At 59.0% G+C, this 24,717-nt stretch overlaps 2 protein-coding genes across 7 annotated transcripts; both read left to right on the top strand.

The window, feature by feature from the left end:
* Window positions 1-4: 4 nt before the first annotated feature.
* Window positions 5-14,657, top strand: HR (HR lysine demethylase and nuclear receptor corepressor). Of its 6 annotated transcripts, none has more exons than XM_060015127.1 (19): window positions 5-143; window positions 1,422-2,072; window positions 2,811-3,594; window positions 4,803-4,953; window positions 5,032-5,219; window positions 6,628-6,792; window positions 7,662-7,751; window positions 7,930-8,045; window positions 8,891-8,972; window positions 9,366-9,529; window positions 9,646-9,864; window positions 10,063-10,228; window positions 10,428-10,497; window positions 10,673-10,803; window positions 10,925-11,044; window positions 11,143-11,352; window positions 13,110-13,274; window positions 13,686-13,814; window positions 13,952-14,657. In XM_060015127.1, the coding sequence occupies exons 2-18, from the start codon at window positions 1,461-1,463 to the stop codon at window positions 13,790-13,792; spliced, it is 3,540 nt and encodes a 1,179-aa protein (XP_059871110.1). In that variant the 5' UTR covers window positions 5-143; window positions 1,422-1,460; the 3' UTR covers window positions 13,793-13,814; window positions 13,952-14,657. The 6 variants fall into 6 exon arrangements, with proteins under 6 accessions (XP_059871110.1, XP_059871106.1, XP_059871112.1 ...); XM_060015123.1 differs by having other exon boundaries at window positions 6,625-6,792; XM_060015129.1 differs by having other exon boundaries at window positions 8-143; window positions 11,143-11,258.
* Window positions 14,658-20,169: 5,512 nt separating this feature from the next.
* NUDT18 (nudix hydrolase 18) lies at window positions 20,170-22,965 on the top strand. The gene is made up of 3 exons (XM_060015130.1): window positions 20,170-20,422; window positions 21,353-21,566; window positions 21,816-22,965. The coding sequence occupies exons 1-3, from the start codon at window positions 20,261-20,263 to the stop codon at window positions 22,409-22,411; spliced, it is 972 nt and encodes a 323-aa protein (XP_059871113.1). The 5' UTR covers window positions 20,170-20,260; the 3' UTR covers window positions 22,412-22,965.
* Window positions 22,966-24,717: the final 1,752 nt, after the last annotated feature.

The raw sequence follows: 24,717 nt of genomic DNA, 5'->3' as shown, positions 1-24,717 counted from the left end.
GCGCGCTGAGCAGAGAGCGGGAGAACGAACGAGTTCTCGCCCGCCGGCCGGGAGGCCCCGGAACCAGCCCATGGGGAGAGGGCACCCGGCGTCGGCCACAAAGACCGCCGCCGCCCGCGCCGCGCCCGGCGCGTGAAGCCCAGGTAAGGGCCGAGAGGGGCGCCGGGCGCTCGCCTTCTGGGGACGCCCATAGCAGGGCATTTCTGAGCCGAGCCCGCGCCGCACGCAGGGAATGAGCTCCCCTTGCTCCTCTGGGCTTGGCCACACCTCTGAAAGTTAGGATGCCCGACGGGGCTGGATCGCGTCGGAGCGGTGGCCCCAGAAAACCCGAGCGCCCTGTGTCACGGCTCTCTGGGCTCCCTCCCCTCCTTCCTGGAGCTTCCCCCAGTGGGCAGACGTGGCCGTGCTGGGAGAGCGCCGGGGCTCTGGTGCCACCTGTCATCCTGCTCCTTTGCACGCACGTTCAATTTTCCCTCCTTTGCCTCTCTCTGGGCCCCAGCCCGCTTTCCCCGCCTCCTTCCCTCCCCTCGGCCAGGCTGCAGTTACCAGCGTCCACCGGCCGCCCTAGCACTGTCGGCTGGACTGGGGCATCTTGACCCATCCCGGCTGAGGCCTAGATCTAACTCCCCTCCCCTGTGCCGGCTCACTCCTTCCCTTGGGGGCAGTGGTGGAGATCCCAGCCCCCAGCAGTTGTCCTGGGCTCTGCCTCAGAAGCCAAGAAACTGTACAGCACCTGGAAGAGGCAGACTCGGGGCTGCCCAGGTGTAGGGAGAGATTCCAGCCAGCCGCCCTGCTCTCCCCCGTGACTCCAGCCTACCCTGTCTGCACTTCCCACCCAAACAAGCCTAGGTGGGGCTGAGGGCTGGGGGTGGGGAAGCAGCACCCCCAGAACCACAGACTGCAGCGCAGGGAAGAGGCTTCTGAGACTGCCCATTTCCCAGCCCTATTTTACACAAGGGCACCAGAGGAGTGACGTGACTTGCCCAAGGTCACACAGCAGGTCACTGGATCAGGGCCAGGATCCAAGCTTCTCGTCTCCCAGTGCAGTGCCTTCCACGGAGCTCTTCTTTTGGGTTCTTGCCCTCTGTCCTTCCGCATGGCTCATGACCAGTTCCAGGCTCGACGAGGCCAGGACATGCCATCCTAGAATCAGCAGTCTCTGCTGAGGGGCTCTGGCCCAGGTGGGCTGTCAAGTTCCAGGCATTCAGGGGAAGGGATGACCTCCCACACTGGAACATCCCACTCAGGCGGGTCGTTCGAGTCTCCTGTAGCAGGCAACGTGGAGCCCAGCTGTAGGTTGGCACTTGTCTTACTGGTTTGGGGTGCCTTGGTGCTGCCAGGGCGGTGCCCACTCTGTACCAGGCGGTAGGGTGCTTGAGGCATGTGTCTAAGCAGCTCACGCCTCGGTGGTTATGCTCCAGGGACTCCCTCTGGGAGAGCCCCATGAGGGCAGGAGAGTGATGGAGAGTACGCCCAGCTTCCTGAAGGACAGCCCAGCCTGGGAGAAGACAGCCTCTGAGAATGGCATCGTGGGACCAGAGCCGGATACCCCACCGCAAGATGGCCTGAGCCCTGCAGCACTGTGCCTGGGAGAGCCTGCTCCCTTCTGGAGGGGTGTCCTGAGCACCCCAGACTCCTGGCTCCCCCCTGGCTTCCCCCAGATCCCCAAGGACACGCTCCCATTGGTGGAGGGCAAAGGTTCCCGGAACGGGGAGAGGAAGGCTAGCTGGTCAGGCAGCAAGGGGGCGCTGGGCTGGAAGGAGGCTATGCTTACCCATCCGCTGGCGTTCCGTGGGTCAGCGTGCCCGCCTTGCTACGGCCCACTGATTCCTGAGCATAACGGTGGCCCTCCCAAGAGTGACCCTGTGGCCTTCCGACCCTTTCACTGCCCCTTTCTTCTGGAGACCAAGATCCTTGAGCAAGCTCCCTTCTGGGTGCCCAGCTGCCTGCCACCCTACCTAGTGTCCAGCCTGCCCGCAGAGCGTCCATGTGACTGGCCCCTGACCCCGCACCCCTGGGGGTGCTCCGGAGTCCAGCCCAAAGTGCCCTCTGCCTTCGGATTAGGCAGCAAGGTGAGTGTTGGAGCAGAGAGGGTACCTGGGGGCCATGCAGCGGGGCTCAGTGGCCCCTGAGCAACCCTGCCGGGGCCAAACCACTCTGCCCTTCCATTCGGATGAAAAGATAAGGTGGTACCCAGGCAGAGGAGGAGCCTGTCAGCTCAGACATAGTCAACCCCAAGCAATTCCTCTTCTGAGCAAACCCATTTCATTAGGCCTCACCTGCCTTTGGGCCATTTCAGGAATTGACTCATGCATTGTCCACCCAGAACAAGGCCCTGGGAACTGGGGCCTCAGAATGTGTGGTCTTGTCCTGGGGGGAGGGGCAGACAAGGCCCTGTATCTGGGAGTGGGACGGGCAGGTGGCCCCATGGCCTGTACCTCTGGTACCTCACCCACAAGGGACCCCCAGGGTCACCTCAGGGATGAGATGTAAAATATTTTAAATCCAGTGTGGTACAGGGCATCACACAATCTGAACAGATCCTGGAGGACCTCTGACTGTGCCAGGCATTAAGCCTTTAGTTGCTGGGTTATGGGGAGGCCTGAGAAATCCTGGGGAAGGATCTGGGGTAGCCAGGGCTGCAGCGGAGGCAGTTAGGGGACCAGTGCCTATTAACCAGTATGTTCTTCAGTATTTGCACAACCCTTAAAGCCACACAGGCTCACACCTGCTGGTTGTCAGTTCTGCCCATCCTTTTAAGCACTAGGAAGCAAAGTCAGCACGAGCTTAATCCCTTCTCCTCTCTTTAGGGTTTTTACCGCAAGGATCCCAGCATTCTCAGGCTGGCCAAGGAGCCACTGGCAACTGTGGAACCCGGGTTGTTGGGCTCAGCGCCTGGGGGGCATCTCCAGAGAACTGGGGAGGTGGAACGCCCTTCACTTCACCAGAGAGATGGAGAGACAGGAGTCGGCAGGCATCAGGATCTTTGCCCCCGTGTCCTGGGGCATCCAGACACTGTTCCCCCGACCCCGTGGCCCACTTGTTCCCCAGGCCTGGTTCATGGCACTGTCTGGGCTGTACCGGGAGGCGGGAGCTTTGGGTACCAGCTGGGGCCGTCGGCCACATCAAGGTGCCCCTCTCCTGGGCCTCCTACCACGCAGGTGGACCGTTGCTCACTTCACCCACCAGCTAGAGATGGAGGTGTTGGCCCTTGTGGGAAGTACCAGGAGGACCTGGAGGGGGGCACCAGTGGGCCGAGTGAGTCCAGCGAGGAAGTAAACAAGGCCCCTGGTCCCAGGGCCTGCCCGCCCAGCCATCACACCAAGCTGAAGAAGACGTGGCTCACACGACACTCTGAGCAGTTTGGGTGCCCAGACAGCTGCTCTGGGGAGGAGGAAAGCCCAGCGGCCCAGCTGCGCGCCCTCAAGAGGGCGAGCAGCCCCGAGGTCCAGGGAGCAGTGGGCAGCCCAGCTGCTAAGCGCCCGTCCGGCCCCTTCCCGGGCAGTGCGGGGCAGGGGGCCAGAGGTTGGCAGGAGCTGCTGGACTCATCATTTGGGAACAAGGCAGAGGCAGAACAGCGTGATGACCACAGAGGTAAGGGCACAGGGGAGGGCCTGCAGGGGGCCCTACTTGGGAGGGTGCAGCCGGGACTGGGGCTTTGCATGAAGTCTTTTATGAGTGGATCACACCCCGCTGTCCAGCTGCCCACCTGGACGGGATAGCTCTCTGGGAGTCCTTAGCATGTACAGGCCAGACCCGTCCGGCATGTGGCTTCTATTTTCGTGTGCCTACTCCCGAGCCATGGCGTTCTGGTGACAGTATAATGACAGGACTCAGAGTGTGGACTCCGGAGTCAGAACCCCTGGCTCCTGACTTTGCTGATTGGTGCTGTGTGACCTTGGGCTGGTTACTTCCCCTCTCTGGGCATCAGTTTCTCCATCTATAAAATGGGGGTAAAGACAGCACCTACCCCGTAAACAGTGCTGCAGAGATTAACCGATATCATTCACGTAAACGGCACTTAGCAAGCACTCAATGAACAGTCACTTTTGTGATTACTTGTGCCACGAATCCCCCATTGGGGGGATTACATCTCCTGAAGGACCCCTTGTCCTGCCTGAGGAACGAACAACTACTCTCTGGGCCAGCTGGATCATGGAGACTCAGTTTGGACTCTGCCAGTGTTAGGACTTGGGCACGTCTTGGACCCCTCTGTCAAGCTCTGCCCTTCACGGAGGGTTCTGGCGCTGCTTGGTCCCAGCCTCGGTTCTTCGGGGTCATCTCGGTTTCTTGGCCTCCCAGACCGCTGGGCCTGGATCAGGACTCTTTCGCTGGTCTTGCACCCCTGTACCTGGCATGGGTCTGTCTGTGCTCTTCCAGGCCTCTGCCTGGGCTGGGAAGCTGTAGGCCCCTCTGACTTCTTGGGTTACTGCACCTGTGGCCTGTGTTGAAACTCTCCGGCCTTCTCACCTTCCATCGCCCTCCGTCCACGTCGGGATTGTCTCTTCACACTGTCACACGGCCAACGGTATCACGGAGGCTGAGGCGGAGCTAACCCAAGTCTACACCGACTGGATCCTGCGCCGCAGCTGCCCCAAACTTGGCCCATGATTCCATGTTAGGGCTCAGCCTTTTTGAAGTTTCCGGCTGCCTGGTTCTCTCGTTCCGAATCAGGCCTCGTAGGCCCGGGCCTAGGGGCAGCGCTGGCTCCGTGTGGGGACAGGCTGGGTGCTAAGGCAGGGCCTGGGGTTCACAGAAACCCAGGAAGCCCAGCCTCCTGACCAGCAACATTGTCCCCTCAGGACCCCAAGACATCAGGGCCAGCCTCCAGGACCCGGGGCTGCAGGAGACACCTTGCGCGGCTCCCCCGGCAGGCATGACTCAGTGCCAAAGCTGTGCCCAGGCAGCTGGTGAGGCGGGAGGGCTGGCCTGCCACTCCCAGCCAGTGCCCAGGTGAGCCTGTTGCCCCTGGCTGCCCCCAGCATCCTCCCAGTGGGGCTCCCTGCTCACCTTCCTCTGCCCTACCTCCAGATTGCCTCTGGGAGGGGAGCAGCGGCAGGAGGAAGACTCGGCAGCCAGCTCCGAGGGAGGAGGGTCTGGCCCGGAGGAGGCCGGGCTCAGCATGGGCCTCGCCAAGCACCTGCTAAGTGCTCTGGGAGACCGACTGTGCCGCGTGCTGCGGAGGGAGCGGGAGGTCTTGGCCTGGGCCCAGCGGGAAGGTGAGCAGGCCCCACCAGGCGTTCAGGACCCCGGGACGGCCGGGTCCTGTGGTCAGTGCTTTCACAAGGAGCATGGGACCTCCCTCCCCCAGCACTGTCTACCAACCAGCTGGCAGCGCTGGAGAGCTCCTGCCCCACTGCGCCCTTATTCCCAGCTCAGGCTCTGAGTCAACTTGTATTCCAGTTTCTGGCCTAGACGGGGGATGTTGGGAAGCTGTAAAACCTGGTCTGGCCCAACCCTCTAAGAGCTTTGGGCTTGCTGGGGAAATGAGACTGAATGCCAAGTGTCTGCAAGAGCACCGGGAGGGAGGCGGGGGTCGGGCAGAGCTCCCTGCAGCTTTGCAAGGGAAGGAAGGCTTCCGGGATGGCAGGCGGTCGGTCCCTGGGAAGCTGGTAGGATTGGGGCCGAGGTTAGAGATGGGAGGAGCTCGAGGCAATCAGCTGATCCCTCTGGCTCCAGGCTCTCCCTCCTGCATCCCTTCCATGGGGAACGACAAGACCCTCCTGCCGTCTTGTCACTCCCTGGATGGAACCCCCTGCTGGCTCCCTCTTGTCCCAGAAAGTCCAGCCCCTCCCCCTTTCACAGCCAGCCCCTGTCCACCCTGCCACTCCCTCCGCCCCGATTCTGGCATCATGGTCTGCCGGCCCTCTAGGCTCACCTGAGCTTGTCTGCCCGCTCCGGCCTCGGCACCCTTTGCTCCCTCTGTCTGGAACGCGCTTCCCTTCCATTCCCACCTGGTGAATGAAAAGTCACTCATCACTCAGGGCCGTCTGTGCAGCTGTCCCCACCCTCCTCCTTCCATCCCACTCCTACCCTAGCACCCACCCCATGATGCCACGAGCATTACCATGTTTATGGGCCCATCTCCCCCCTTGTGACGTGAGTGCTGGGAGTGCAAGTGCCAGGTCCCGCCCAGCACCCAGCCCTGGATGGGACGAGTGTGTGTTGAGGAGTATATGAACGTGTGCACACTGGCAACCTCCCACTTACCAGCAAGGGCTTGGTCTGAAACTCTGGGTGAGGGAAGGAGCAGCCCCCCAAGGTTTCCTCTTCTGAGCTACAGAGGAATCCGCTGAGGAAACACCACTGTGTTGTGGGCTGGGGGGAGGAAGGACTGTTTGGGGAGTCCTGTGGCTCAGGGAGCCCTGGGGCGGGCGCCAGGGGGGTGCAGCCTGCACTGGCCTGGGAGGGTTGGCTGCAGACGGACGGTGCAGCGAGTAGGTTCTTTACAGGGGCTGTCGGGCACTCAAGGGTGCCTGTAAGGGAGCCTGTCTCCCTTCTGGGGCAGCCCCTCAGTGGAAACTGTTCCTGTGTGTCCATCCCTTCCTGGAGGCCTCCCACATGAGGTCCTCAAAGGGGCTACTGACTTGAGGCCCCTCTGACCCTGTTCTCTCCTGTGGTCAGCAGGCCAGGGGCCAGCCGGGACAGAGGACAACCCAGGCATTCCACGTTGCTGTAGCCGCTGCCACCATGGACTCTTCAACACCCACTGGCGATGCCCCTGCTGCAGCCACCGGCTGTGTGTGGCCTGTGGTCGCATGGCGGGCGCTTGGAGGACCAGGGAGAAAGAAGGTGGGAAAGGAGCTGGGGGCTTCGGAAGGGTTGCTCTAGAGTTCGTGGCCAGGGACTTCCGTGGCAGTCCAGTGGTTAAGACTGCACTTCCACTGCAGGGGCCACGGGTTTGATACCTGGTTGGGGAACTAAGATCCCGCACGTGGCATGGCAAAAAAAAAAAAAAAAAAAAATAGTTCATGGTCATTTCTTGGTTGTGGCTCCCTGAGAAAGTCTCCCTCCGCGGCCTCGGCTACCACTGCTCAATGCCCGTTAGAGCAGACCGTTTCCTCTCCCCAGATCAGAGGGCCATGCCCATATCCTTAGAAGAAGCCGAGTGCCTACTCTCTATCTCCCACCTTGTTCAGCTTGCACCTTTTTAAACCTCACAACACTGTGAAGTAGGTATTACTGCCTCCGTTTTCCAGGTGAGAAAAACTCAGAGAAGTTAAGTGACTTGTGCAAGGTCACACAGCTCGTAAGTGCTGGGCCCAGGATTTAAAGGCAGGTCTTCTGATTCCAAGTCCTGCTCTCTTCAAGGTTCTCAGCTTTCTCTCCCTTGGCTCAATTCCGCCACCTCAACACTTGAAATTTCCCAGTGTTCCAATAGACATGGCCAAAAAGAGCGCCAGGGTCAGAAACCTTTCGGAATACCATATTCTACATGATCGTCTTGCATCTTGCAACGCACTCAGCATATTAACGGCTCTGCGTTCTGCAAGCAAAGGATCCTATGTCACTAGGGAACTCAGGTTTCCCAGAAAGCCCATGTTTTGTAGATTCTCAAGGTCCCCGATTTTGATATCATGCCCTTGCTCTTCTTCCCTGACCTTAACCTGGGTTTATCTTGATTTCCTGACCTGCAGCTTCTCCTTTCCTACCCCCAACAGGCTCTCAGGAACAGTCCATGGAGAAGTGTACCCAGGAGGCTGGGCACAGTGCCTGTTCCCTGATGCTCACCCAGTTTGTCTCCAGCCAGGGTGAGCCCTCTTGGAGGGGTGGGGCGTACAGAGGGCAGGTCCTGGGGGAGACCAGCTTCCTGTTTGGATGTCTCTCAGCCCGATCCCATGCTCTCCTGGTTGATGAGGCCGAGCAGCATGGAAGTGGCCCCCTGTCTGCAGTCACTGGCAAATTCCATCTCCCCTCTCCCCCTCACAGCTATGGCGGAATTGAGCACTGCAATGCACCAGGTCTGGGTCAAGTTTGACATCCGGGGGCACTGCCCCTGCCAAGCTGATGCCCGGATGTGGACCCCTGGGGATGGGGGCCAGCAGGTAAGAAGCAGGGCACGGGACAGGGCACTGGCTGGTGCGCCCCAGGGTTAGGCGGTGTGTTTGCAAATTCCTAACTTTGGCAGGGTTTGGTCCTTCTCTTTCGAGGGGAACGAAGAGGTACATGGAAGCTGGGTGAAATCAGGCTTCTTCTCTTCTTCCCCTGGGGATGAGGATCCATGAGAGCTCTAGCCTCCGCCCCACCTCCCCCCACCCCGCCCAGCAGCAGTCCGCACTCTCTGTCTGCCTGGAGGTCCCACCCTCTCTGTGCTCGTTCCAGCATCTTGCTAGAGCTGCTGGAGTCCCGTCTTTCCACTCCCCAGGCGCAGGCTCCTACAGGTGGAGTGTCGGCCCACCTTCTCAGCATTCCCCACACCTGACACGGAGCAGGTGCTCAGTGTGCGTTTCACAGAGTTTTTATGAAGTTCATGTTTTTATTATAAAAGTCATTTATTCAAGAGAGGGTTTATCAAATGCCTTTTGTGTGCCAGGCACCGTACACATTCCCACTGTGGAAAATTTGGAAAATACAGACAAGGATAAGGAAGAAAACAGCAGTGGCTTACAATACCACCGTTACCATTTTGACAATTTCTTTCCAGTCATTCGCCTGTATATTTATTCCAGCCTCTTTTGAGTATACTTTAGATCGTGCTGTATGCATAAGTCCACGGGCAACTTTTTTCCACCTAACGTTGTATCGTATGACATTTCACTCCTTGTAAACACGACTTTAGGACTTAACATTGAGTCTACTGTTAATACCTGTGGGTTGAATTGGACTGAGATGCATTTGCCATTTTTAAATCTCTGGTTGGATGGGGGTGGGTGGCGGCTGGGTTTAACAGAAGGAGCCGACGGAGAAAACTCCCCCAACTCCACAACCTTCCTGCAACAGGGATACCAACAGGACCAAGGACATTAAAGAGGGTGAGCAGCCCCCTGCGCCTTGCTCAGACTGTGCGGGGGAGGCTGAGCCAGGCTGGAATCCCCAGGAGAGATTGGAATGGCTTTAGCCATCCCCCCAGCCCCCCCGTCACCATCTCTCTTCTCAAGTCATTCCAAAGAAAATAAATCTAAATAAAATCTAGGACAAGCCTCCTAACCCGTCTCCAGCCAGACCCCTGTTCTGAGCCCCTCCTTGGAGAGGTCCTAGACACGCTGGCAGGAAGGCTGGTGGGAGGCAAGTGCATCCAGACCAGAGTTGAGATGGGCAGTGCCAGTGAGGACAGAGCAGACTCCGCCGGGAGAGGAGGGAAGAGCACATGGGCAATGGAGCCTCGAGAGAAAGGTGAAGACCCTCACCGCTCTCCTTCCTCACAGAGACCCCAGACTCCAGAGAGACCCCGGCAGAGGACCGTGCTGGCCAAGGGCCCCTGCCTTGTCCCTCTCTCTGTGAACTACTGGCCTCCACTGCTGTCAAACTCTGCTTGGGGCACGAACGGATACACATGGCCTTCGCTCCTGTCACTCCGGCCCTGCCCAGCGTGAGCGAGGGCCCGAAGGGAGGGCTGGGGGCCTGGGGCCAAAACTGGGCTGGCCTTCCCTGCAGGGTCAGGCAGGTCCTGAGCACGCCTGCCTCTCCGCCCCTCCCTCCCCGCAGGACGACCGCATCACCAACATCCTGGACAGCATCATCGCGCAGGTAGTGGAACGGAAGATTCAGGAGAGAGCCCTGGGGCCGGGGCTGCGGGCCGGGCCGGGCCTGCCCCTCTCACCGGTGCGGTCCCGGCTGCCTCCCCCCGGGGCTTTGCTGTGGCTGCAGGAGCCCAGGCCTCCGCGAGGCTTCCACCTCTTCCAGGAGCACTGGAGGCAGGGCCAGGTGAGTTTCCCAGCTCTCACAGCCGCACCTACCCTCAGGGCCTTGATCCCAAGGCCCAGGCAGACCTGGTCCGTCACTCGGAGGGAAAAACAGGGCCTGTCCCCACGCCGTTCTGGTGCCCCTACAACATGCCCCGGCCTGGCCATGTTGGGTACCCCATCCATTCTGCCCGTGTCCCCCTTTCTTTCCCCACTACAGCCCGTGTTGGTGTCAGGGATTCAGGGGACATTGCAAGGCCACCTGTGGGGGACAGAAGCCCTAGGGGCGCTTGGAGGCCAGGTGCAGGAACTGACCCCCCTCAGACCTCCCCAGCCCGCAAGCCTGGGCAGCACAATGTTCTGGGAGGGATTCTCCCGGCCTGAGAGTGAGTATCCCTGATGTGGGGTAGAGGAGCTGGGAGCCCCTATGATGCTGGGGGGGCATCGAAGTCCCAGAGTGACCCTGGGGGCAGCTGGAAGCAGAGCTCAGAGCAGAAACTGGACTCTGTTGCTGCCACGGGAGGAGGGCCTCTGGGCCAAGGAGGTTCCTCCCTGGGCCAATGGCCTTTCTGTCTCTTCCCCTAGTTCGCCCAAAGTCAGATGAAGGCTCAGTCTTCCTGCTGCACAGAGCTCTGGGGGACGAGGACACCAGCAGGTGTGTGGTACCATAGGGCTGGCTGGCCGGGCCTCCCTGCCTCTCCTCCTCGGCCCTGTGATGCTCAGTGCTCTGTGCTTGCCTTGGGAAGCTACTCTAGCTTTGGGGGCTTCGACGGGGTCTCCGGTGCCTGGATTGAGCCTGCTGGGCATGACACCGCCCCCCATACACACAGGGTGGAGAGCCTGGCTGCCAGCCTGCCACTCCCAGAGTACTGTGCGCGCCATGGGAAACTCAACCTGGCCTCCTACCTCCCTTGGGGCTCTGTCCTGCGACCACTGGAGCCCCAGCTGTGGGCGGCCTATGGTGAGTGTCCACTCCATTCCTGCCCAGTCCCTACCCACTTCCTGTCATCTCCGAGAACACGTGCGTCAGTGCCGAGGTCCTGGGGCCCATTCCCAAGTGTCTTTTCTCTACCTCCATACAGGTGTGAGCCCACAGTGTGGGCACCTGGGGACCAAGAACCTCTGTGTGGAGGTGACCGACCTGGTCAGTGTCCTGGTACGTGCTGAAGCCCCACTGCCTGCCTGGCACCGGACACAGAAAGGTGCGTCCTTGGCCGGAAGCAAGGGTTGGCGCAGGCTGCAGATGCGAGGTGCTGTCTCTGCTGGCCCTGGGCCCTCCTGAGCTGTCTTTCTCCCCCAGATTTCCTCTCAGCCCTGGACGGGGAGGGGCTCTGGTCTCCGGGCAGCCAGGTCAGCACCGTGTGGCACGTGTTCCGGGCACAGGATGCCCAGCGCATCCGCCGCTTCCTCCAGATGGTGAGGAGGGAGCCGGGAGCTCTCCCCTTCCCCTTCCAGCCCCAGAAGCTCTCCCTCTGTGTGTGTGCCCCGTGTGCTCGCTCCCTTGCCTCAGGTGAGCTGGACTCCACTGGTGCAGAGAAGGCAGACTAGGCCCTCCTAAGAGGTGTGCGGTGGGGCACACAGAAAGTGGGGGACCTAGTGATGAAATGAAGCAAGAGATGCCACAGGCTGCGCACTGTGCTCAGGGCCTTGGGTACATTATCTCTGTTAATTGTCACAACCACCCCGTGTGGTAGGTACTGCTGCTTTCCCATTTTGCAGGTGAGAACACTGAGGCTGAGTGGTAAAGCTGGGACCCAAGCTTGTGGCTGTTCCCAGCCCGGGTCGCTACACTGTGCTCCCCCTGGGGGCAGGCAGCCTCCCCGCTGCAGGCTCTAGGTGGGGCTGGCCGAAGGGCAACAGGAAGCTCACCTGAGAATCCGTCCCACTGCTCCCCTCTCGGAAATCTGCACCTTATGAGGAGGTGCCCTTTGAGGTGCTAGCAAGGAAGGGCTAAGGGGGGGCAGTGTGGTAGGTGGAGAGAGACATGGGGCCAGGAGAGGGGGCAGGGCAGGAGAAGAGGAGGGGGTGAGCAGGAGGTGGGCAAGGCCCCGTGGTTCCAAAGTCCAGCTGAGCCCTGACTGTCCTGGGGAAAGGACGCCCACCAAGTGTCACCCCTGCTCAGGCACATGTACACACACGGACGTGCAGGTGTCAACGTGGCTGTCCACTGCCACCCTCCTGCCCACAGGAGATGCACACACACGGATGGACTCACACAGGTGCTGGAACACGCAGAGGGGAGCAGACAGCAGCACGCCTTCATACATAGATGGCCTTGTCTGAGCTGGGTGTGGCTGGCTGTGGGCAGTCCCGCATAGCCAAGCCCGGTATAATTCACCGGGAAGGTCTGAGGGGCATGTTCTCACTGGGTGGCCTGGGAAACACTGCTCTAGTTCCAGGCTGGACTTCCTTGGCACCTGCCTGGGGTTACCCTAGGGTCCAGCCTGACTCACCAGCCTCCCCTCTTCCCATGGCCTGGTCTTGGAGGCCTGAGCCCTAAGCCCAGGAGTAATGGCTGAAGTTCTAGCTGAAGGGCTGGATGGAGCTGATGGGCAGCTGAAGCACGATGCTGGGTTCACCTCTGCAGGTGTTCCTTGGGCCCTGGCCTCCACGAGGTCCCATCTACCCAAGGAGCTCCCCGCTCTGGTTGGACTGGTGAAGGCCCCCAAAGCTGTGGGGGCCTCAGCCTGGACAGGCAAGCCGGTCGGTCCATCCACTGGGGAGTCAGAACTTCCGTGGATCTGGGATCACAGAAGAATCTGACGAATGCTTTGGATTGTCTCCCCAGGGACATACAGCTACCTGCTCACCCACAGTTTAGCACACAGTTCAGGATCTTCACAGGACTCCACAATTAAGAGCTCCCGGTGTAGACAGTTTCTGAGTTGAGGTTATGCAGGACGTCTTCCTGGGTTTTGGAGAAAGGGGTACCTTTGAAGGAGGGAGCAGAAGGCCCAGGGCCAGGGCCACAGAGGCTACTCAAGGCATCTAGCCCTGGGAAAAGAGGGGATTTAGACCCCCAGCCTCAGAGCCCTTAATCCTTTCCTCTCAGCTCCTTCCAGCCAAATCTCTATTCTGCCAGCCTGAGTGACCCCAGCCCTTCACCATCCTGCTCCTTTCTCTCCCACCCCTACGTCCTCCCCCTGCCCTTCAAGACTTGACCCCTGCAGCTCTTTCCTGTGCCTCTGGCCTTTGGGCAGCCCATGCCCCATCTTCCTGCAGCCCCGCCCTAGCCTCCCGCCTTGCTCATTCCTCCTTTTCTTTGAGGTGTGCCCGGCCGGGGCTGGAAACTTGGAGCCTGGCACCCCGGGCAGCTGCTACCTGGACGCAGGGCTGCGGCGGCGCCTGCGGGAGGAGTGGGGTGTGAGCTGCTGGACTCTGCTGCAGGCCCCCGGAGAGGCCGTGCTGGTGCCCGCGGGGGCTCCCCACCAGGTGCTTCCCCGGCGCGTGCAGGCGGGGGCCCTGCGGAGAGCTCAGAATATCGGAAGCATTCCCCAGCGTGTTCTCAGTCCCTCTGAGAACACCCTCGTCCGTCTCAGTTCCCCTCTGGAGCTAGGCAGAGCAGGAAGTCACGCCTCCGCTGCAGGGAAGAGAAGCCTAGTGGTCTTGAAGTCAGCAAGCCAACTGGGCTTTGGGTGCCCACTCTGCTTGTGCCGTCTCTGGCATCCCCTTGGCCTGGTTTGGGCCACGCCCTTTGGGGGTGGCTAGTGCTGCATCCAGGGCCTCTGCTCTCTGAGAGCTGGGTGGGGGTCATTTGGGGAAGCAGACTTCAGGAACAAGTGGGGCAGGGTGCGTCATCCTGGGTCCCCACTGACCCTCCTGCCCGCCCCCTCCCTGGCACAGGTGCAGGGGCTGGTCAGCACAGTGAGTGTCACGCAGCACTTCCTGTCCCCCGAGACCTCTGCCCTCTCTGCTCAGCTCTGCCACCAGGGGCCCAGCCTGCCCCCTGACTGCCGCCTGCTTTATGCCCAGGTGAGTGTGACACTGGCCGGGAGCCTGAGTGTGCTGCCCAATTCCCCCCACAGCACAGCTGCGCCCAGGGAGGGTGTTCTCGGCAGGGAGAGCCCGGGGCATGACTGTAAACTCCTTGTCGTCTCCTTTTCTCCTAGATGGACTGGGCTGTGTTCCAAGCAGTGAAGTTGGCTGTGGGAACATTGCAAGAGGCTAAATAGGGGGATCCCAGGTGTCTGGGGTTAGGGGTTGGGAGCAGGCAGACCAGTGCTTAGCCCAGGCCCAGCTTCAGCAGAGAACGGGGACTTCCGCTCAATCCTGCAAGCAGCACTCTGGACACAAGCAGGGCACCCCGTTCCCTGCGCCTGCCCTGGGCCCTAAGGCCGACAAGCACAGTGCCACTGAAGCTCGCACCTGCCCTTTGCAGGCTGGCGCTTGCTCCGGCCCCAGCTCCTCTCCATGGCACCAGACTCACCCTGGGGGTGACCGTCTCCCTCCAACCCCTGCCCGCCAACCCAGGAGACGAAGAGCCCTTCCTTGGGGTCCTCGGAAATCATCCTGGCTTAAGCAACACCTGCTGCTGCTGCTGCTTCATCTCCTGCTGTCTCACCTGTGCCCGAGCTCTGCTTATACCCCCCCACATCCTCCTGGGCTCCCGGGTGGCCCTTTGCACTGCAGGCGTGCTGGACAAGGGCCACCGACATCCTGCCCTCTTGCCAGAGAGCTGTGAAGTGTGGGGAGGGGGCGGTATCAGGCCACTACCCAGGCTTGGCTGGAGGGGTTGATATGGGCGAAGCCCCATCCCTGCACCCTCCTCTCGCCTCCTTCCTTCTTGATTTCCATTAAAGGCTGTTGTTTTGTGAATGCTGCCGTGTGGTTGGCCCTGCTCCTGCAGGCCACAGGGACTGGGGAGGGAGGGGACACATGGAAATGGAGCAGGGTGGGAGGGGGCTGAGGCTGTGGAGACGGGGACCTCAAACACCCCTGCCTGTTCTTCTTAGGGTGGGGGGCAGGGTCCCTCCCTCCCGCAGAGAAGCAGGTGGAGCCTTCCAAGGGGGCTGCCCTTGAGGATACTCCTGACAGCGACAGCGGGCAAGGCAGAGGTCTGGGCCACAGCAGCAAGGCCATCTCCCTGTGTGGCACCAGAGATTCTGGACCCCTCGCTCTCCCCACGAACTCCAGGCTACCCCATCTCTCCTGTCTGACCTGACCTGGAGCTCCGGGAGTCTGGCCGGGTAGAGCCCCTGCCCAGCCTTCTGCCCTCGGTGCCCATGGCCAGCCCCATGCCCGCTGGCCGGTCACCTGAGACAGCTGACAGCACCCCCCCCCCCCCCCCCCCCCCCGCCGCCCGGGACCCTCTAGTGTGACTCCACCCACTCCCCCGCCCTTGTACATCTCACCACAACATCCTCCAAGTCGTGTTACAGTTGTTCCTGCAGTGGTTCAGGGAATGTTTTTTTATGAAATAAATTTTTTATTATAAATTTAATATACTTTCAGAACAGTTAGAAAATAAGAAAAAGAAACCTGTAGACCCACCTCCACTCACCTCCAATCCAACCACTATTAGTCTTCTGATGTATTTCCTTTATTTATTCTTTTCTCCAGGGATCTGTTTTACACATGGATGAATTGGGGTGCTTTGTACTGGGTTTCCTGTTTTTTTTTTTTTTAATTTACTTATTATTTAATTTATTTATTTTTGGCTGTGTTGGGTCTTGGTTACTGCGCGTGGGCTTTCTCTAGTTGCGGAGAGCGGGGGCTACTCTTCGTTGCGGTGCGCAGGCTTCTCATCGCGGTGGCTTCTCTTGTTGCGGAACACGGACGCTAGAGCACAGGCTCAGTAGTCGTGGAGAGCACGGGCTTAGTTGCTCCGCGGCATGGGGGATCTTCCCGGAACAGGGCTCGAACCCATGTCTCATGCACTGGCAGGCGGATTCTTAACCACTGCGCCACCAGGGAAGCCATGCTGGGTTTCCTTCTGTAAAAATGTATTGTGATCGGGCTTCCCTGGTGGCGCAGTGGTTGGGAGTCCACCTGCCGGTGCAGGAGACACGGGTTCGTGCCTCGGTCCGGGAGAATCCCACATGCCGCAGAAAGGCTGGGCCCGATGAGCCATGGCCGCTGAGCCTGCGCATCCGGAGCCTGTGCTCCGCAACGGGAGAGGCCACAACAGTGAGAGGCCCGCGTACCGCAAAAAAAAAAAAAATGTAATCATTTCCCGGGTTGCTATGTAACCTTTACTTTAAATGTCTGCGTATATTCCCTTAAGTGGCTTGGCAGTGATTTCCATAAACATCTCTCATTTTTAAAAAAGTTAGGTTTCTTCATTGTTTACAAAGCTAGGTTATTTTCATTTTTTCCACGGGATAGGAAAAAAAGCAAAAAGAAAAAATTAAGGAACTGCTGCACTTTATGTGCCAGGGATCTCACTGAATCCCTTATCACAACTTTGGGGTCGATATTACTTATTTCCATTTTACAGAAGAGGAAACAGGCAGGCCGGGGTTAAGTGTGTCACCCAAGGTCACACAGCAATTTTAGTGGCAGAACTGGGACTTGAACCAAGTTTCCTGACTTAAGCCGCCTCATTTACATTACAGTCTTCATGGTTAATGGATTTTGCAGATGGGCTTGCTGTCCCCTCTGTCCTCCTCCTTCCGGTACATGCACTTCAGAGCTGGTCACGTTCCAAGTGGCACGGAGTGACCCATCCTTACCTACACTTCACCTTGTATAGCCGTGTCCTGATGTCACCCCAGAACCCCAAACACGGTGTCCTTCCTGTGGGAAGATGGCGATGGCCCCGGGACAGGCCCTGTCTCCCGTCCAGGCCTCTTTGAGGCCTCCCCTTTCATGGCAGGTCACAGCACCCTTGAGGGCATATTGGGTCTGGCTCCTAGCGAGCAGCAGGTGGACCAAATGTTTCAGAACTCGACCTGGGAATAAAACCGGTCCAGGTAGGGACTGACCCTGAGACAGCTTGGGGCACTTGGTGGCCCTCTTCCTCAAGGAGGTTCAGCAGGCCACCCCTCAGTCCAGCCCTGCACTTTGGGCCTCTGCTTCCCTGTATCCCACTGGCCACCTGCTCCAGCCCTGCTCACTGGCCCGGATACCACAGAGGCACAACCTCAGAGCTGGAAGTGACCTCAGAGTGTATATATCCAATGCTGCCTTTTTTTTTCTTATCAAGTACTTTTTTTTTTTTTCGGTACGCGGGCCTCTCACTGCTGTGGCCTCTCCCGTTGCGGAGCACAGGCTCCGGACGCGCAGGCTCAGCGGCCATGGCTCATGGGCCCAGCCGCTCCGCGGCATGTGGGATCCCAGACCGGGGCACGAACCTGTGTCCCCTGCATCGGCAGGAGGACTCTTAACCACTGCGTCACCAGGGAAGCCCTTAAGTACATTTTTTAGACTTTTTGTTTTGGCCGTGCCATGCGGCTTGCAGGATCTTAGCTCCCTGACCAGGGACTGAATCCGGGACCTAGGCAGTGAGAGCACCTAGTCTTAATCACTGGATCGCTAGGGAAGTCCTATTTTTTTTTTTTAGACTTTTAATTTTGAAATGATTTGAGGTTTCCAGTTGAGTCACAAAGATACTACAGAGAGTTCCCAGGTCCCCTTCATCCGTAACATCTTATAGAACTGTGGCACAATGATTGAAACGTAAGAAATTGATATGAACACTACCATTAGCTAAACCACAGATTTTATTGGGATTTCACCAGTTGTCTGTTTTAGGAGCCACCCAACCACCTTACAGATGGCCTAGAGGGTAGATGTGGCTCCCGCGAGGTCACCCAGCAAGCTAGTGGCAGGGCACAGGCTGAAGCCAGACCTCCTCCTCCCCGTACTCTGGGCTACTGTCCTCCTCATCCTTCCTGCTTTGTCCAGGGCCAGGGCTGCTGCTCCCTAAATGACTTTAGCCTCACAGACACCCTTGCCCCACCCTGCCTGCCCGGCCTGTTTCCGAGGTTGCCTATGCTGCCTTCCTGTTCGCATGCACGTGTGTCCACAGGCCCCAAAATGGCTGGCTCAGGCCCGGCTCCTGTGGGTGCTGGGAGCACTGCACCGCGGGGCCAACCAGTTCAGCCACTTCCGTCCACTGTGTTGCTCAGCCACCCACACCCGCAAGTGCTCTGCCCCCTGTGGGAATGGAGGATGCAGAGCAAACCTGATGGAGACCTACCTTTGTTTCACGTTCTGGAAGTTTCTATCTCAGCCCCCCTCCCTCCCTTGGCTTTTCCAGTTCTGTCTTGGGGTTTCTCCTGACTCAGTTTGGTGTGTGCTCTGTCTCCCAACATCTTGAGAAAGTCTACTTTCTGTTGTCCCTCTCAGAATCTGCCAAGGCCTGGGTACACCCCCTCAAGGGCCTTCTGCCCGTGGGGCCCTTCACAGTTTACAATTGGTTTTCAAGTTTCTCATGTGCTCTTCATCACAGGGGTGACTAGGTCCACTTAACAGGAGAGGAGCGCTTTTCCCGGTGATACTGGGGGGAGTGGAGACACGGTCTGCTGCAGCCTTTGCTCTTCCGGTCAGTTAGGACATCTGGTATTTATCTTAGGCTGCCTCTGAGACTCTCCGAGCCCTGCCCAGACATGACCTCACTCTCTCTCAAATCATCCCTGGGAGGCAGAAAGGAGTCTGGGACTAACACTGTCCCCACTTCACAGATGGGAAAATCAAGGTCTAAACACACACACGCACACGCACACACGCACGCATGTATGTGCGGCAAATACATCGACAAGTTGCTCTGCAGTCCTGGGGGCCTGACTTCAGCCCTGTGAGTTCAGTTGTTTGGGACGTGACAGGTCTTGGATAGGGGTAGGGGCAGCAGCGTTCACCAAGTGCCTCAAAAGATTGCGGGTCCCCTGGGGATACTCCACAGCCTAATCCAGCACCCTGCCTCCAGGGACCTTGCAGTAAGTTCAGTATGTGAGAAGGGCCTAAGGAGGCTGATCTGGTGTGGCTGGAATTCCCGAGGGTAAGGTCTAGTTCACCGTGGCCCTGTAGGCACATTTCATGAAAATGAGCCTTTGTGTGGTAGCAACAAGTGCTGCGGCCAGGAGGGCCCAGCCTGGAGGGTTGGTGGGCTGCCTGGTGGTGGTGACCCTCGCCAGACAGCCCACAGAGCTCCTCTCATGATGTCTCACCTTCCCGACAGCCCTGGGAAGGAAGAGCTGTTAGGAGCATACAGCATGAGCAAACAGGCCCACAACTTATTCAGGGTACAGAGCCAGCCAGGGAGCAGTGGCTGGGCATCCAGCTCCAAGTCCAGCGCTTTGTCTGCTCCACCAAGCTACTGTTCCCCCCAAAGGGACATGCCCAAAGCCAGCAGGAGGGAAAGGGGAGCCCTCACTGGGGCTGAAGAGCTCAGACTTGGCTGATTTCAGCTTCATTCCAGCTGGCCCTGCCTTCCTGTCCTGAGAGGAGGTTAAAGGAAGCTCTGAGGAGGAAAGATCAGGCTGCGGGGGAAGCAGGAGCTCCCCAAATCAACCCACACACCATCTCTCAATATTCCAGGGCTCCGTTAACTGCGGGGGCGGGGGGCGGGGGACAACAAAGAGCAGGACCCGGCCCCTGCAGGGGAGAGGGCCCTGACCCTTCGAGGGAAATGCGGCAGGCAGGGCGCCGGGAGAATACTGAGGGCTGGGCAGGCTGATCTCTGCCCCAAATCCCGCCTTCCATCGCCAGGCACACCTTGAGCATCCCAGCCTGCTCCCTCACTCCTCTGAGCACCTGTAGCATCTCGTGCCCAAACCAATCTTTTAGTCCTTGGCTTATAAATCAGTTGACTTTCCATTATATGTCTATGTCCACGTCTCCAACTAGATCAATATCTCCTCCAAGGCAGGAGCTCGTGTCCTCCCTGCCACGTGACAGCCAAGTCCATTTTTAGTGAAGAAAGGTTATCTGGGAAGTGTCATTTCGGGCAAGGCCATGGTTTGTTTACGACAAAAGCTGGACAGTGGGTCCAAGCCTCGGGCCCGGGGACGTCCTCGGGCTTGTAACGTCACCGTCGCTGGCCGCTGCGGCGCTCCGCAGCCTGCGGGCAGGATGACATCATCGTCGGAACCGGTGCAGACAAGTGCGCGCGGGAGGAATTAGCTTGGCTGGCGGCTGGCTGCGCCGGGAAAGAGAGAGGAGAAACCGATAGAGAGGCAGAAGCGGGGCGGGGTCCGCACTGCCAGGGCGCGGTGCCCAGCCCCCTTACGGACTGTCCCCGCCCCTTTACGGACTGCCCCCGCCCCACCGTGACAGATGCGAGCCAGCCAATCCGGGCCGGTCGCTGTGACGCGCAGCCTATCAGCGGCCAGGGCTCGCCGGGCGCTTCCGCTTTGCGAGCGCGTCTGGCCCGAGTTCGCAGGGGGAGGGTGTGAGGGCGACGCGTTCCACGGTCACCCAAGTTCATCCCACCCGGCTTGGCCGGTCTGCGGGGGGCCCGCCTTCTCCCTGGGGACCCGATGGCCTCGGAAGACCTGGCAGGGACACTGGCGGCCGTTCTGGGGGGCCGGGGGCTGCGCGTGCAGAACTATGACTCGGGGCCGGCCGGGGAGACGCCGGCGCAGGTGCGGCTGCGGAAGAACGTCTGCTACGTGGTGCTGGCCGTGTTCCTCAACGAGCAGGTGAGCGTCCGCCCGTCAGGCCCACCGACCAGGCCTCCCGGGCTCGCAGGCAACCCCGGTGGGGACAGAGGACATACCGGCAACAGCCACCGCTTTCTGGTGTGTGGCTCTTCCCAGTTTTGCAAAGCACTCTCACAGTTACATCTGAGCCTTGTGCAGCCCTACCCTGCCATTGTCCCGATGTACAAAGAAAGAAACTAAGGCCCAGGAGCCTGCCCGTCCCATCCCTCTAGGCCTCAGTTCCTTGAGGCTATCTTACGCCTCTTCCTTCCCCAGAATCTAGCACAGTGCCCGCCGCGGAGTGGGCTCTCTTAAAGACCTGTCCAGTGCTTCAGAGACCTCCCCTGGGTCCCATGGGCAGTAACTGCACAACCTGCGCTTACACTCAGGCCTTCTGACCCCCTGTGTGATGCTCTTTTTGGTGCTGATCCCTGTACAAGTTGCTGTGACAACAGCTAGAAGGGGCCGGAGCCATAGGTAGGAGTTGTACGGGGTGAGGGTTTGGGGTGTGTTTCAAAGTCTAGACTCCAGTGTGAGGACTGGCCACAAGCAGTTTATAGAGCACAAGGGGAGGTGAGAGATATGCAGTGACTTATGCAGACATGAATCAGTGCAGGACACGTGGCAGCCCTCGCTGGGAGGCCTAATGTCCAGCCCCTGAAGCAGCTCCCAGGAATCTTAGCCCCTTTCTGAAACGGAAACTTGAGTGCAAGGAAGGATGAATTGCAGAGGCAGCTGCAGTCCCCAGACACACAAGGGCCAGTCGTCTGGAGAGCGCAGCAATTTCAGGGTGTCCCCCAGAATATGGGTATTGAGCAGCTATAGCTGAGATTTGTTATGGACCCAGGGCAAGCAAAGGCTGCTGGCTGTGTGCTCCCCAGGAGCTCCCATCCCGGCTGTGGTGGGTGAGGATCCTTCCTCTCCCCTCAGGATGAGGTGCTACTGATCCAGGAGGCCAAGAAGGAGTGCCGTGGGTCGTGGTACCTTCCCGCGGGGAGGATGGAGCCCAGGGAGACCATTGTGGAGGCGCTGCAGCGGGAGGTGAAGGAGGAGGCCGGGCTGCAGTGTGAGCCTTTGACATTGCTATCTGTGGAGGAGCGGGGCCCCTCCTGGATCCGCTTTGTGTTTCTCGCTCGCCCCACAGGTATGGCCCAGTGGATGGCAGTGTGGGCAGAGGGCAGTTGACACCGTTTCCCCAGCTTGTCCTCAGGTGAGATGAGCCCCTGTTCTGGCTGGTACAAACCTGGCATCTCCAGATTCCAGCCTGAGGACTTGACTCGGGGCCTCCCCTGGGTCAGGGCTAGATCCCTGGGTGGCCCTTTACTCTGCCGGGCCCAGCACTTCCCTCAACATAATACCTTTCCCCCTACCCTGTCACCTACATCACCCCCAGGTGGAATTCTCAAGACTCCCAAGGAGGCAGATGCGGAGTCCCTGCAGGCTGGCTGGTACCCACGAACCTCGCTGCCCACCCCGCTGCGAGCCCACGACATTCTGCATCTGATAGAGCTAGCCGCCCAGTATCGCCAGCGAGCCGGGCACCCTCTCCTTCTGCCCCAAGAGCTTCCCTGCAGTCTGGTCTGCCAGCGGCTCGTAGCCACCTTTACCAGTGTCCAGACAGTGTGGGTGTTGGTGGGCACAGTGGGGATGCCTCACTTGCCCATCACCGCCTGTGGCTTTGCTCCCGTAGAGCAGAGGGGTGGCATCAAGATGGCCGTCCTGCGTCTGCTACAGGAGTGTCTGACCCTGCACCACTTGGCAGTGGAGACCAAGGGGTTGCTTGGACTGCAGCACCTGGGCAAAGACCAAGCCGATGGCATCTGCCTGAACGTGCTGGTGACGGTGGCTTTTCGGAATCCAGGTATCCAAAATGAGCCCCCGAAGGTTCGGGGCGAGAACTTCTTTTGGTGGAAGGTGGTGGAGGAAGACCTACAAAGCCAGCTCTTACAGAGGCTTCAGGAATCATCTGTTGTCCCAATCAACCGATAGGAGGCTGCCGTCAGTGGGCCAGGAGCTGGGTTCCCATGGGCGGTAATTGCACAACCTGCGCTTACACACAGGCCGTCTGACCCCCTGTGTGATGGCGTCTGTGCTTCAGAGGAGGCTTTGCCTCTGAGAGGCGCAGGGGGTTGGTAGAGATCTTGTTGCATGGGGAGCAGGGCAGTTCTGGTTCCCAGGGGGACTTCCATCACTTGTTGCCATGGAGCAGGTCCCTGCGCTGCATCAGAAGGGACAGTGCCTTCAACCAAGCAAGGAGTCCAGAGCTCGAGGACCCAGTTGCCCTGAGGGCACAATGAGGGCACGACTCCCTAAGGGGATGTGAGGACTTTCTGGACCTGAGGTGGCACCTCCTCATCGTTTTCCGTGCCCGCCTCAGTAAGGGCCTCATCCATATTCTCAGGCACTTAGAACGTGGAAGGGGTGCTGGGGGAGGTCATTGCAAGGGAGTGGGTCCCTGGCTGAGTAAATAGGTGTTGTTTACTTTGCCTTCCCGCCTAAATGTCTCTGTGGGTTGGAAGTGAGCAGGAAAGGGGGGCTGCCATCAAGAGAAGCTCCTTCCCTCATCCCGCTGATACCACCCAGGCCTTCCCAGACAGCAGGCGACACTGCAGGTGACTGGCTGGCAGGCTTCCTTCGTCCACCACAGCCTGTCTTGGGCCCGCTGGGGCTCCTTCATCTGCCTGCCGGGTGGGATGTGACTACATCCCCTCCAAGGTTTGAGCAGTGAGAAGGCCAGGAGAAGCTTCAGGTGGGCGAGGAGCTGTGAGAGCTGCCCCTGCCTCTCTCCCCCAGTCTTTCTGCCTGAGCTTCTCCGACAGATCCCTCCCGACCTCGCTCTGCCCGCCAGGCTCCTGCCTCTGCCTTGGTACGACTCCAGCCCAAAGCCAGACCAAAACCCTCTCTTCATTTCCCCTCAGCTCAGCTGAATCATGGTAGGAATTATTTTTTAAAAGAATTTTACTAAAGTTTAAGGGAAAACCAAAGGAAATGAGGAAAATATTTCACGCCACTTACTGCTATACACTCACCACTAACATACAGGTTTTGTTCTGAGCAGGGAAATACTTGACTGGGTTTCCCTTCTGAAGTAACTCCACTCTGACACCGAAGGACCAGGATAACCTCAAAGCCCCCCTTCCCTGCCTCTCTGTGCTGCCATCTTGTTTTTCTGGCCTCTGGGGCTGTGGTAGGACTACTCTTGTTCCCTCTACAGACAGACGTTTTCCAAATGAGGGAGACAAACCCTTTCATTCTGGTTTCCCTTCTCTCAGCGTCTGAGAGACCCGCCGGTCCACATCCACATTGAAAGACAGTGATCTTCCATTATTTAGCCTATAGTAGTTTTCAACCCTGGGTGCCCATTAGAATCACCTGGAGAGCTTTAAAAACAACTGTGGGCCCACCCTCAGAGACATGATTAACTGGTGGAGGGCGGGATTGGAGCAGTGGTATTTTTAAAGGCAACCCACAGGGGGATGCTTTTAAAAAGCAACGAGGCGAAAGCCACGGATCAGGCCTCACTCTGCATCTTCATCTTCCCTGCCTTGGAGTACTCTTGGGGACCCCCCCCCTCAGAGGGTCGCCACACGCATACACTTAGGGACAAGATTTTTTAAAGTATCAGGCCCACTGTTCACCACTAAAGCAGTCATACCGCTCACAACATAAACACTAAAAAGGAGACTTGCATACAGATGCCTCAGGTGGCCCATTCCCTCGTGGCGTCTCCAGGGCTGCCGGCTCTCAGCTGTAGGCAAGCCGCGCAAAAATAGTGCTGCTTGGCCGAGAGGCTGGCTCCTCGTAGGTGCCGGGGAACATCAGATCAGCACTGCCAGAGCCTGTCTCTGTTTACCACTCCCGCCTCCGGCCCCCACCACACACACACTGCCCCCGTACACCCCTGTGCTGGAAAAGGAATTTAATTCGCCTTCCTTGGGAAGATGGGCCTGAATCAGCAGTGGAGCCCTGGGCAGAAGGACACAAAGGGGGCAGAAGAACAGGGCAGCTGCGTCCACACAACCACACCATTTATTGCCATGCTGTCTAGCAGGGGACACGGTGCGAATGCCCGAGTGCATTGGGGAGCGGACTGTCTGACTCCCAGACGCTCAAACGTTTTCTGAATCGAAGAGTCCAGACCCAATTCGCCCGCTGAGCTCTGCTCCCCTGTCCCACACCAACGCCCACGTGTGCACACACGCGTGCAGGCACGTGCACAGTGTCCTCCGGGGCAGCAGTTAAATCTTCCTCAGCTTGGAGGGGTGCAGGAGAGGTAGAGGTCATTGAGTTTCCTC

This window comes from Delphinus delphis, chromosome 6 (genome assembly GCF_949987515.2).
Source record: "Delphinus delphis chromosome 6, mDelDel1.2, whole genome shotgun sequence".
Taxonomy (NCBI): domain Eukaryota; kingdom Metazoa; phylum Chordata; class Mammalia; order Artiodactyla; family Delphinidae; genus Delphinus; species Delphinus delphis.
Note: the sequence above shows the minus strand (reverse complement) of the source record. Positions and strands in the feature narration are given on the sequence as shown.

What these genes read in the sequence shown, in the direction of transcription:
- HR (XM_060015123.1), top strand. Translation starts at nt 1,461, where the DNA reads ATGGAGAGTACGCCCAGCTTCCTGAAGGACAGCCCAGCCTGGGAGAAG. An exon ending in CTGGGGATGGGGGCCAGCAG is followed by an intron (nt 8,046 to 8,890) that starts GTAAGAAGCAGG and finishes TGGGTTTAACAG; the next exon opens with AAGGAGCCGACGGAGAAAAC. An exon ending in TGCTCGCTCCCTTGCCTCAG is followed by an intron (nt 11,353 to 13,109) that starts GTGAGCTGGACT and finishes CTTTTCTTTGAG; the next exon opens with GTGTGCCCGGCCGGGGCTGG.
- NUDT18 (XM_060015130.1), top strand. Translation starts at nt 20,261, where the DNA reads ATGGCCTCGGAAGACCTGGCAGGGACACTGGCGGCCGTTCTGGGGGGC. An exon ending in CCGTGTTCCTCAACGAGCAG is followed by an intron (nt 20,423 to 21,352) that starts GTGAGCGTCCGC and finishes CTCTCCCCTCAG; the next exon opens with GATGAGGTGCTACTGATCCA. An exon ending in GTTTCTCGCTCGCCCCACAG is followed by an intron (nt 21,567 to 21,815) that starts GTATGGCCCAGT and finishes CATCACCCCCAG; the next exon opens with GTGGAATTCTCAAGACTCCC.